This window comes from Equus asinus, chromosome 22, assembly GCF_041296235.1.
Source record: "Equus asinus isolate D_3611 breed Donkey chromosome 22, EquAss-T2T_v2, whole genome shotgun sequence".
Lineage (NCBI taxonomy): Eukaryota > Metazoa > Chordata > Mammalia > Perissodactyla > Equidae > Equus > Equus asinus.
In genome coordinates this window covers 32240408-32253547 of record NC_091811.1, presented here as the reverse complement: position 1 = coordinate 32253547, position 13140 = coordinate 32240408, and the positions used below count along the sequence as shown (strand labels likewise).

The 13140-nt window shown below is 39.2% G+C and overlaps 1 protein-coding gene across 15 annotated transcripts in view; it reads left to right on the top strand.

Annotated features, from left to right (window-relative positions):
• ABCC9 (ATP binding cassette subfamily C member 9) overlaps positions 1–13140 on the top strand; it is a 123483-nt gene that overhangs the window by 37893 nt on the left and 72450 nt on the right. For all 15 annotated transcript variants that reach the window (XM_014832427.3, XM_070493959.1, XM_070493961.1 and 12 more), the window contains 2 exons: positions 5887–5995; positions 10269–10376. In XM_014832427.3, the coding sequence (XP_014687913.1) occupies positions 5887–5995; positions 10269–10376 (217 nt within the window). The remainder of the gene's footprint in view (positions 1–5886; positions 5996–10268; positions 10377–13140) is intronic.

Genomic DNA, 13140 nt, shown 5'->3' with positions numbered 1-13140 from the left:
TTAGAGTTTAAAGCTTAGGCCCTCTGGCCTTGTCTGCTCTCCTTTTCTTTTCTTATTGTTCTGCCTTCTGAAACACTTAGACAGATCCCTGACCGATTTTTGTAGCCCCACTTCCAAATTAGGCAGTGCTCTGGAAGGGAAGTTACTTCAAACAATAAAATTGATAAATGGCCAGAGTCTGCTATTTTGGTCCTTATTTTCATTTTCTCCATTTAATAGCTGTCCCTCTCATGGTTGCATTTTTAATTGGAATTTGACTTTGTGCTGCAAGTGGAGATAGAAAGCAGTTGATAACTTATAATAGATAACTCCTCTGAAATCAGGTTACCAAGCATCAAAAGGACTTTACGAGTTGATATGAAAATAAAAAATCTCGAGGTGTCCCCAAGTCCATAGGATACAATCCTACTGTAATAAATCCTAATAAAATTAGGGTGGATAATATCCCCTGTATCTTTCTGCATAGCACTCTCTCTTCTGTATGTCCCAGGGAAAAGGCATTTGCCAGTTTGATAAAGACCAGTCTGTTTTCAGGGCTCAGCTCCAGATTCCCTAAAGCCATAGGCCAAATAGAATCATCTTATAAAAACTTGCTTCTCTAAAATGAGTTTCAGTGGTTCATTTGTGGGTTGTGCAGACATGACTGGTCAACAGGAGAGGCCAGTGCTTTTTCCCACTGTGTGCTGGTTCTGGGAACCCAATTGAGCATTTTCCCGGTGTTGACTGTGCTCGGCATTTTCTTCGGTGCCTGGGGACCCGTGACCAGTCTTTGATGCCAGTTGGCCTACGGCGAGTCGAGCAGCCTGTTTATAACTTTCGTCGGCTGATTTTGAAACCTCCTCTTCCGGACTGTGGAAGTGATAGGTTCTTCACTGCATTCTTAAATGCGTTCAGAAATTTGGTGGGTTAGACTGGGGCGCAGCACACTTTCAAACTTGTGTTCGACGTGCATGGAAGCGACTTGTACACTTCTCTGCTGTAGGAAAATTCCATGCCCTGTAAAATTCTCCGCCACAGGAAAATTCTACGCTTCCTTTTAAAACTGGGTAGCTTGTTAGCCAAAACTGTCTTCATGGTGCTCAATGAGCAGGACCACATGTAGGCAGAATGAAATGGACGAAAGAGGCAGTTACGATTCAGGTTATCTCCTCACAACCCCAGCAGCCCACACAGTTAAAGCTTTCTAGACGTTTTATGATGATGTGTTCCAGTCTGCCTTTGCAAAACAGAGCGAAGAAATGAAGAGAAGTAGGAAAAGTGGCTGTTATCTAAAAGATGAACATACTTGAATAAGAGTGATTTTTCAGATGCTTGCCTCACTTTTCCACTTTGTTTTATTTGTAAGGAAATAATTTCTATGTTTTGCTTTTTGGAGGAGAATTTAAGTGGATATGTTGTATCTTTTATAAATAATTTAAGTTTCTGATATTCGATGTGTAATGCAGTATCTAAATCCAAAGATGTTATTGGCTAAGGGAAAAATGTGTAAAATTGATCCCTCACTTAGTTGGAAAATAATTTGGTGTCCTTTCTCTCATGTACCTCCCAAAGGAATGTGTGCTCGGCTAGTCTACTGCGGTTACCTGCGATCAAATACATTGTTACGATATTTATCATTAAATTTGTGTAGACTTTGACCTGGTCCCTGTTTACAAATGTTTCATAGTTCCCACAAGAAAAACACATAACAGCAACAAAATCAGTTATTCCCGATTAACATAGCACCTGTCCAAAGTACTCAAGTTGTATCCAGATACCCAAAGTGAAACTTGAAAAGTGAAAAAATAACATATGTAGGTAAAACTTTCAATACTTTTATGAATTATCTAAACAAATGAGAATTAGGAAAATGCTGAACTATAAAGGTTGTGGAGGCAGGATAAGAAATTGGTTGGTATCAAAGATGCCTGATTTCAACTCGTAGACTGCTATGGAATAGTCATTGTTCACCCTCACGCTCATCATTTAGTGGCTCTGTAGCTCAGCTTCCTCGCTTGTCAAATAGCTCTGCTTATGGCAGTTGAGAGAATTAGATGAGATAATACAGAAAGAGTGCCCAGCATACTGCCTAAATATTTTAGGTATTTTACAATTCTCCATTTTGCTAATTTAACACCATCTTACTAATCTCCATTCCATGCTTCAGAGAGTGATCTTCTGTGGGTCTACATGCGTTTATTGACGCTTCAGTTACATTGCTAGGCATTAGGGATTGCAAAGATGAAAGGTAGAGTGAAATCAGGAGGGAGTCTGCAGTCTACTTGGAGAGACCAGGACGGAAAACTAATTACAATATGGTGTGTTTTGCTGTTATAGCGCTCTACACAATGCCAGGGGCCCATATCTGAGAATCCTTGAAGCTCTTCGAGAGAGAAGGCAGATAGTCTGGTCAGTGGAAGTTTAAAGCAGATTGTGGCTTCTTCATAGGATATTAAGGAATAACTAGGATTTGGCCAGTTGAAGGAAAAGGGAGAACACGTTCTTTCTGAGGGAACTACATAGGCAAGGTGAAAGGGTGAGTAAGTAGGTGAGAGCTCTTAGTACATTCAGGGGACTAAAAGTAGTTGAGTGTAGCTGGGGAAAGGTTCTGAGGTGGAAAGTGTCAGGGATGAAGCTGGAGAGTAAAATCCTGATCAGCCTGTATGTGATGCTAAGGATGCTAAAAGGCAAAGGGTGCCCTTTCATATGAACAGGTTTGCATTTTTAAAATATAACCCTGGCAGCATGGTGGAAATTACTTCACCCTTGGTCAGGATTCATGCGTTTTCCATAATTGTTTTGCCTCTGTGATTTCTAAAAGGACCCTATATGAACAGGAAATGCTTTTTGTATTACCTATTTATTCATTCACCAGACATTTCTTGAGGAATTACTATGTTAGATTTTTGGCTAGATTCTGAAGATGAAAATCTTTTCTCTTAGAGAGTTCACCATCTAGTGGGAGAGATAGACAGTAACAAAACAATGCCAAAGCGGTTCAGGGGACCCTCAGCCAGAAAGCCTACAGTGATGGGGACAGGGAGGAGAAAGGATGGGCGAGGTTCAGAGGAGGGTTAGTTTTGGGGTGCTCCAATGTTCATTGTAATTGGAGCTCCAAAGTAAGATGTTATAAAGAGAAAGGGAAGTTCTCGTCTTGCCCCAGTCATGCTCAGGGACCATTGCTTCCTGAGGTTTAGTAAAAATGGGGCTCATTAATTCCATAAAATCTTCAGTAAGATTTGTGTGTGTACTAGAAAAGTGAAATAGAGAACTGAATCAACCAACTTTACTTAAATGTCTGAATCATTGGCTTATTCATTCTTTGATTTATTCAACAAACACTCGTTGAGTAATGTGTTCCAGGAGCTGCTCGACTAAGTTACAGGGGCAAACAAGCCTGACGCTGTACTTTCCTTTGTGTGCAAAGACGTAGCACAAGATTGTTTAAAAGATATTCCTTTTATTGACAGAGCTGTGCTCTTTAAAATCCAGTCTCTTCAAAACATAAGAACAGAATGTCAAAGTCTATAAAAGTAAAGAAGGAATAACTACTGTTTAAGATGATTAATATGACACTTCATAAGGCATTTCTGACACTGTCTTTCAAGTCTGTGTGGTCAAGCTTTGCTGACAAAGACTCAAGAGAGCACACAAACCAAACTCTTCTTTTTTGTTATTGTTGTTCTGAAATTCTTTCTTTAATTGCTGTAAAATATACATAACGTAAAGTTTGCCATTTAAACCATTTTAACTTACAGTTCAGTGGCATTAAGTACATTGACGTTGTTGTGCAAATATCACCACAATCTATCTCTAGAGCTTTTTTATCTTCTCAGATTGAAACTGTATACTCAATAAATAATAACTCCTCGTTTACCTCTCCTTGCAGACCCTGGTGACCACCATTGACTTTCTGTCTCTATGAATTTGAGTGTTTTAGGTACCTCATATAAGTGGAATCATACGTATTTTTTTGTGCTTATTTTATTTAGCATAATCTCTTCAAGGTTCGTCCATGTTGTCCATAACTCTGATATATTTAGGTGAGTCAAGAATTCCAGGGGCCGACCCGGTGGCTCAGTGGTTAAGTGTGCACGTTCCACTTCTCGGTGGCCCAGGGTTCGCAGGTTCGGATCCTGGGTGCAGCCATGGCAGCGATTGGCAAAAAGCCATGCTGTGGTAGGCGTCCCACATATAAAGTAGAGGAAGATGGGCATTGATGTTAGCTCAGGGTCAGTCTTCCTCAGCAAAAAGAGGAGGATTGGCAGTAGTTAGCTCAGGGCTAATCTTCCTCAAAAAAAAAAAAAAGAATTCCAGAACCAGGGTGCAGCCGCTATGGAAAACAGTATGGCTGCTCCTCAAAAAATTAAGCATGGAATTGCCATATGATACAGCAATTCCACTTCAGGGTATATACCCAAAAGACTTGAATAGATATTTGTGCACCCATGTTCATAGCAGCATTATTCACAATAGCCAAAAAGTTGAAACAACCCAAATATCCATCAGCAGATGAATAAATAAACAAAATGTGACCTATACATACAATGGAATATTATTCGACCAAAGCTTTTCTTAAACAATTATCTCTTTTAGTTTCCTATGAATGCAATTTGGAAGCGAATGTGTAGTTAGACTGCCCCAATGGATTTTATCTCCCTTTACGTTTCCGATGAAAGGAAGCAATTTCTATGGCATATGAGGTTAAAGAGCTTAAAGGATTATGGGCAACAGACTGAATTAAATAGACTTCTCTTCATTTTATTAGTCTGTCACAAAAACAAACTATGCAGACCTATCCGGATGCACTTCATTTTACTACAAGTTCGAATGAAAAGAAAAAAGAAACCTTCTGTTTCGAGTGTGTATTTTCTAGTTTCATATCAAAGGCGATATTTCCCTGTAGTTGATGCTGCCTGTGCCAAGTTAGTTGGTCCATGTTCTGCATCATAGCATGCTAAAAGGAGCCTTTCTTTTCCTTTGCAACTTCACAGAGTTTTCTTTAGTGTATTCTTTTATTTATAGAAGGATGTTTTCAAATCATGTTATTGTTTTCTTTGATTCTTTTTGCTCCTGGTCCTATGACACTGGTTTGAGAAAATTAGAATGTGAGGGGTAGGTGGGCCAAGGAGTCTTGTGCCCAACCTAAGGAGACCATGCTGAAGAATGTTTGCAAACCACTGTTCTAGAGCAGGGCTTCTCAAACAGTAATATGCTTATGAAGCATCTCCGGATCTTGGTAAAATGCGTATTTTGATTCAGTAGGTCTTGGGTGGGGCCTGAGGGTCTCTGTTTCTAGTAAGCGCCCAGGTGCTGTTGAGGCCGCAGATCTTTGGCTAACACTTTGAGTAACAAGACTCTAGAGGGCCCTCTGCTTCCCAGGTTCGGAAAATATGTGTAATATCTAGTGCTTCAGCAAGACAGCATAGTAGGCATGGACCCTGGATCTGTGTGTTACATGCTGAATGCTTTTTGGCAGGCCACTTAACTTCTCTGTCCCCATTTCCTCTCATTTGTAAAATTAGAATAATAAGGGTACTTCTCTCATTAGTATTATTATTTTTAACCACCCTGTTTCAAGTTCCTCTCCAATTCTACCGTCTTTGACAAGGAGTACAATTGCAAAAGAAATTTGGCTGAATCTGTGGTGACCAATTGTTTCTGGTTTTCATGAGATTTCTGCTTTTAGCACTCAAAAGCTCAGGTCCCAGGAGCCCGTCAGTCCCAGGCAGTTTAGGACGCTTGTTCATCCTAGCTGAATTCCCAGTTGGTCTTGAGAAATGACTCTCAGAGGCGGCTTGCTCAACATGATAATAAGTGGGGAAAAAGCTCGTTTACTTAGGTAGAACTCCATTGGTGGCGGTTTTATTTTTAAGCCTTATTTTGTGTTTGTTTGCTTTTTTGCAGTGTTCAAAAGCTAAATGAGTTTCTGCTGAGTGATGAGATTGGCGAGGACAGCTGGCGAACTGGTGAAAGTTCTCTTCCTTTTGAGTCGTGTAAGAAACACACTGGAGTTGTAAGTGCTTTTCCTTGTTATGGAAGCTCTGAATAAGGGACAGTCCCAGATGGATGGTTTAAAATGGGTCCAATTAGAAGAAATTGTAAGCTTTCAATCTGTATGAAGAAAAATTGCCACCTACTTCCACAACAAAGCTCACAAGTCTAAAATCAATACACAAATGTATAAAGCTTGTCTTTATAAATCACCAAAGAATTCTCTCAAGAGGGACAGTGTGTGTTCAATTCAAAAGGAAATCGAAAGGTTGTTTACCCCAAGCTTTATATAAAAATAATACAAAATAAGCTTACAACTCCTGCACCATATTCTTATAATACCTTTTAGCAATATTACACTTTTTAGTTTGAAAAGTGCTTCAATTTTGATGCATTATAACTTTTGACTCACTTAATGCATTACATTGCATTATCTATTTTTATTTTCTAGAAGAGTATATTGAGCTTGCAGGTTGTTTGGTTTGAATAAAGTATAAGATTAGTATGTGGCGGAACCTGAATTAAAACCTGAGTCTTGTAACTCCTGAACCAGTTTATTTATCCACTACACCAATGTTTACTCAGTGTCTACGTAAAGCCTGGAAACACAGTCAGCATTATGTTGTCATGTATTACATGTCACATGACATGTATTATGTGTTTGCCTGTGTTTCCAGACTTATTGACTCCCTTGTACTTTGTGCCAAGACCTAAGTCTATAGCTATGAACAAGGCAGACAAGATCCTTCTGGTCACAGAATTTGCTTTCTAGGGGCAGGAGTCAGATGACAAAAAAATAAATAAAATGAGAGAATTTCGCTGTGGGAAGAAAATAAGAGAAGATAATAGACAGTGATTGAGATGCTCAAAGCAGGGTGGCCGTTTCTCAGAAGGCCCCTCTGAAGAGTTGGCATTTGAGCTGAGACCTGAATGGAGAGTAGATACCTCTTCTGCAAAGATCTGAGAAAAGAGCGTTTCAGGCAGAGAACTGGTAGATGCAAAGACCCTGAGGTGGGAATTAATTTGGTGTGTTCAGGGAACCGAGGGGCACTATGGTTGAAGTCTGGTGAAGAAGAGAGAGACAAGACAAGGTAAGAAGCAGCACTCAGGGTCTTGTTAACCATGGAAGGCATTTGGATTTAATTGACATGCAATAGGAAACCGTTGGAGAGTTTTAAAGCAGGGCCTAATATAATATTGTTTATATTTTGAAAAGATCACTTTGGCTACTGAGTGGGATGAGAGTAGAACAGATGGATCGGTAAAGAGGCCGTTATAATAACAAGAAAGAAAGAATGATGGTTGGAACTAGTTTTTATTGCAGTTACGGTGGAGATTGTGAGGAAGTAATCAAATTCAGTGTACATTTTCTTAGGTTGAACTGATAAAGACTTGCTCGTAGATTGGATAGAGGGGATGAGGGAGAAAGAAGACTTAAGGAGGAATCCTAGGTTATTGGCTTGACTGCTGGGTGGATGGTGGAGCCGTTAACTGAAATGGGAAGCTAAGAAATAAGTAGGTTGGTGTTGAGGTGGAATCAAGAGACATATTTTGCACATGATAATTCTAAGATATTTATTGACATCCAAGAAGAGAAGTCAGCATTGGAGAACTAAATTTAAGAGTCATTAGCCATTAGATAATATTTAAATCAATAGGACTGGATTATACCACTTTCTTGAAAGACGTGTCTGAAAAATTCCGAAGTCTTTAAAATTAATATGTATGTTTCATGACAGTAAAGTAGAAAGATGTTATTCTAAAATGAATCATGTTATGAGTTATTATTAGGTATTCATGTTACTCTTAGAGAAAAATATGAAGACCTTTACCATTTGTGTAACAAAACAAAAATGCACATGCAGTCTCCTGACTGGAATTGATTGAGGCTTGGAAATCTATATTAAATTTTTCTTTACATTGTGTTTAAAGCTGCTAAAAATATCTATGATGAGCACTTGGCTATATTTAAACTTGCTGTTTTCTTCTGCTTTTCTGGAGTTACTTTTCACTCTGTGCTAAGCTATTTTATTGAGCAGGTGTGATTTTGTCTGAGAGGGAACTACCACTCACGCTTATATACGCTGGAGCAACAATGCTTGAAAATGCTTGTTTGCTATTGTGCAGACACAGACACAAAGACAAGAACACATTATAGAGTGTCTACACTTTGAGGCAGCAAGAAAGTCCAGCATTTGATTAGAACCAACATGGTCACACTTTGGATGGTAGGAGGTTACCAGAGAACTTATTAGATCATCTTTCAGAGATGTGGGGAAGAGCAGAGTGAGATGACCTCACGAAAGGGAATGTCGCAGGTCAAGTCTGCAGAGTCAGGGAAATCTGAAGAATCTGAAGTTTGTGTGAGATGAGGGAGAGAAGAAAAATGGAACCGAGAAAAGGTTTTTGGAAGGAAAAAAGAATCCCCTTCAAATGCATCCAATATCTTCAGGGTTATTGAAACCAGACTGGACTTCTGATGTCTTTCAGGATCATTCATCACTGCTGATGGGCCAAACCACAAACGACAAACTTTTTAAAATGGAGTGAAAAAAGCTGTGTGTTTGAAAATAACACTAATGGAAACTCCTTCTCGAGAGCGCTTACGATGCTATGTATTCTGTAAAAGCTTAGAGTTAAGTGGTTTTGGCTGTAGAATCTCCATGGAGAATTAGTGACATTCTAGAGCCAAAGTCTCTTCAAATTACATCTGTGGAACTCCGACTCAAATCTCTGTCAACACATCTCCTCCTCCCACCCTCTCGTTAATTTTGCGAAGAACGTGAAGTCATTCCTTTTGGGTCTCTGGGGGCAATGCTACTATGGAATTGAAGACTCTAGGAGACAGTGAATATATGTATAGGTATAGATGTGTCTTGCGTGGGAGGTACGCTTTGCTTAAAAGATAGTGACTTTCAATGTCTCACGCAATGCTCTTCCAGGGTCATCTGTGAGGACTATGAGAAGAAAAACAGAACTAAAATAAAATTTCATGAACACTCTCTTTTTTTTAAGTTAAATTGCATTAAGTATTTTCTGTGTGACAGAATCACTGCTAGTTCTTCTCAGTGGCTTTTTAGTCTGTGTATTTATTTGCATGTAGCCCAGCAATGTACTGTTTGATAGTTTGATATTCTGTTGGTACACCAGTTGATGGAAGCTGGAAGAACACTGTCTTGCTTGGATTAGATTACTGATTATTCGAGGATATTCCTAATCCCCATAGTAGAACTCAGTGGATTTTTCAAAAAGCTGAACCTGTAATTCCAGGCCAACAAAAAAGAGTTTCGTAATTCTAGAATTCTTTGCTTTTATAGGTGATTTACCAGTTTTAAAGTATATTACTGCTCAGCCTTCATAATGACTGTAAGGTATTTAAGTAAGATAGATAATTATTTATGTTGAAATGCTTGCTCACTAGATTCCTAGGACAAATTTGGAGCTTACGAATTTTTCTAAATTAGAGGTTTACAGAGCTGAATTTTCTTTCTCTCTAGCCATTCATCTCTATCTATGTGAAATTAAACTAAAAATTAGAGAATAACAAATTTCTAGTCTATGACCTAACTTAAGCTCATTTTAAGTATGTGAAGACTGTCCAGCCATAGCTGGCATCCTCTTTATTATGGCTGCTTTACTCCTTTCACTAGGAACAAGGCAGTAACACTTGAGAAAGACTCAATCAGTCTACAATGCTTGTGGATCGCTTTATACATGTGTGGGCAAAAGAAAAAAATCCTAGATCTTTATGCTTTTTCTCACTCCACAATGAGTCCTTCAGTGATGTGCAGTCTGATCTGATTTATGTGAATGTATCAGGTTCAAAATCCTCATGAATAAGAGGGTGATCAAAAATGTACTGTTGGAACTTTTACAAGCCCAGTGGCCTAACAAGTAGATTCCAGTTTAACCTGAGTTAATCTGCTTGCTTTTTGACCTGACACACAGTTTTCTATTGCCTGGATATATTTGTCCGGATAGCTGGAGAAAGGCTATCCAAAACCTAGTTGGGGCTCAGCACTTTAACTTCCATCATTTGCAAGTATCGCATCTTTGTATTTTCATTTTTCTTAAAAGCTTTATAGATTAGATTTAAAATGACAGCTTCATGCTTTCTCGTTATCATTTCCTTTTTTCTTCTTTGGAGAAGCCATTGAAATAATTAAAATAATGCATTCACTTAGATCTTTTTCTTGGAATTCAAGTGGAGAAGTAGCAATGTGAGTTAATGTTTGGTAAAACCTCCATCTTTTTTGTAAAATTTCAACTTGTGTTCTTTTCCATTGGGAATGCAGCAGCCGAAAACTATAAACAGGAAGCAGCCTGGAAGATATCACCTGGACAGCTATGAGCAGTCAACACGACGTCTACGTCCTGTAGAGACTGAGGATATTGCAATAAAGGTTATTTCCTGGATCCTTACAATAATAGAAACATTTATGTTCCTATTTTATGGTGAAGTTCTGCTAAAGTGTCCTAAATCGTGTCTTTAAAGTCTCTTTACAGTGATCACTAATCCTCATAACATTTTCAAAAATATGCTGGAGTTTGTAATTCTCAGTTCCTCCTCACCTCCCAACGACAGTTTTTGCTCCAACAGTATGTTTTAATAACTGGAGCATGAGCCTTTCTTCTGAATCTGCGTTAGAAGCTAGTATCCAACGTATTTCCTCTTACGTTTATCTACCAAGAAAATTGATTTATAGAGAACACCAGTATTATAAATCCAAGTTTTAAGGAAATAAATTAGATAGCAATTGTCTTCAAGCAGGAAAGGCTTAGACCAGCGTTGCGTGTGTTCACCCAGCTTCTCCATACTGCCTTTGATCTCGTTTCAAACTCAGCCTTTTGTACTCTTCCCAGGCAAGTGTGCTTCATAGAACAGGCCACCACAGGAGCACCAGCTAAGGATGGAGAGTTGGGATAAGCCCCAGGGAGGGGTCAGTGGCGTGTGGGGACTGGAACAGATGCCAGCAGCAGCCAAGGGCCTCTGGACATCGGAGCCACGAGAGTCCTGGCAACTAGCCATTAGAAAACTAGCTGCATCGGCTGCTTGGGGCTGTCAGACTCCCTGCACCGCCCAGCCCGGTCAGAGAGTAGGGGAGACTCAATGGGGTGGACAGAAGAGCCAAGAGCGACACTTAATTCTCCTCTCTCCCTATTGCCTGACACAATACCTGTCCCACAATAGGCGCTTGGCAATCGGAGCAAGTGTGTTATTGGATGGAATAAGCTAATGCTAGCCCTGCCTGTGCCATTAGTTTGATGTGTGACTTTTGGGCAAACTGTTTCTCTGAGCCATACCATGGCCCGTTTTGAGGTGGGGATGCCATTTTAGTGTGGTTGTTTTGAGGATAAAATATGTCACCTGTGAATTTAAAGAGCTATAGTGATTCCTAACCTTGGCTGTCCATTAGAATCACCTAGAAAGCTTTAACACTATGTATGTGAGACCTGGACGTCGGTTTTAGAAATAGTTGTAGTAGTTCCCTAGGCAATTGCAATGTGCAAGTAGGGTGTGAACTACTAGGCTATGAAAAAGTAAGTAACGAGAGACTAGACATGGTCTTCTATGCTACTGATTCTCAAATATGTCCAGATAACAACTAATATATTAGTGACTAAAAAAACGTCAGTTTTTTAAATTGATATTTTCTATTCATTATAATAGGAATCTAAAAATGTATCTTTTCCGTGTGACTTATTCAATTTATTTTCATTTTGAAAGTAAAAAAGGAAGGTATCGGGGCCAGCCCAGTGGCGTAGTGGTTAAGTTCAGTGCACTCTACTTTGGTGGCCCAGGTTCACGGGTTTGGATCCTGGGCATGGACCTTTACCACTTATCAGCCATGCTGTGGCAGCAACCCATGTACAGAATAGAGGAAGATTGGCCATGGATGTTAGGTCAGGGCAAATCTTCTTCAGCAAAAAAAAAAAGGGGGGGGTGGGAAGGTATCATGATTTTTCCCCCCAAATTGATCCTTTGTCCACCAAAAAAACCCCACAAAAAACAAGAAACAAAAAAACCCTGCTTATCAATGGCCTAGAATATGCTATGCCTCTGAATGTCCTCTGCAGCTTCAAGACCAACTTCAAGCACAAATTATTTATTCATGGTGGAAATTCCCAAATTGATAATAACTCATTTATCTTTTTGAAATCTTTTTTTATTGTGAAATACAACATACTTACATAAAAGTACTTAAAACACATATGTACCATTAAAATTAAATGAAGACCTATGCAACCACCACCAAGTAAAGCTCATCACCAGCTCTCTCCAAAGGTCCCCAACAGACGCGTTTGCTGCTCTCTCATATCTCTCCCCCAAAATATAATTGCCACCTTGACTTTTATAGCATCATTTCCTTGATTATCCTTGCTATGTATGACTCCCCAAAGACGTATTTTAGTTTTTTTAAGTTTAAGTGTGTGTGTGTGTGTATGTGTGTGCTTTGTTTCTTCTACTCAACTTAATGTACGTATAATCCATCCACGTTGCAGTGTGAAGCCATAATTCATTCATTCTCATTGCTGCGTAGTGTTCCATTGTATGCATATACCAGAATTTATTTATCCATTCTACTTTTGGTGGACTTTTAGTTATTTTTCAGTTTGAGGCTGTTGTGAACAGGTGCTGAGTCATAGGGTTGGTACTTCTTCAACTTTCCTAGATAGGTGCAAACTGTTTTCCAAAGTGGTTGTGCCAATTTACACTTCTGTCGTAATGATCAAGAGTTCCAGTTGCTCCACATCTTCACCGGTGCTTCCAATATTTTGCCAAAGTGTGTATGGTGTGTTGAGGGGAGGTACAGTTGTTGTGGTTTTTATTTGCATTTTTCTGACTTCTAATGAAGTTGAGCACCTTTTTATATATATTCACCATTTGGGTTTGGATTTTCTCTCTTGTGAATTGCCCAGGTTATTTGTCCCTCTTGTTTGAAAAAATTCTGGGTACTTCTTCTCTGGCAATTATGTATGGTACAAAATTCTTCTCCCACTCTGTAGCTTGGCTTTTCACTCTATGGTATCAGAAGTTCTTAATTTAATTTTATTATTTTTGGTGAAGAAAATTTTGGTGAAGAACAGATTTGGCAAATATCTGTTGCCAATCTTACTCTTTTTGCTTCAGGAAGATCGTTGCTGAGCTAACATCTGTGCCAATCT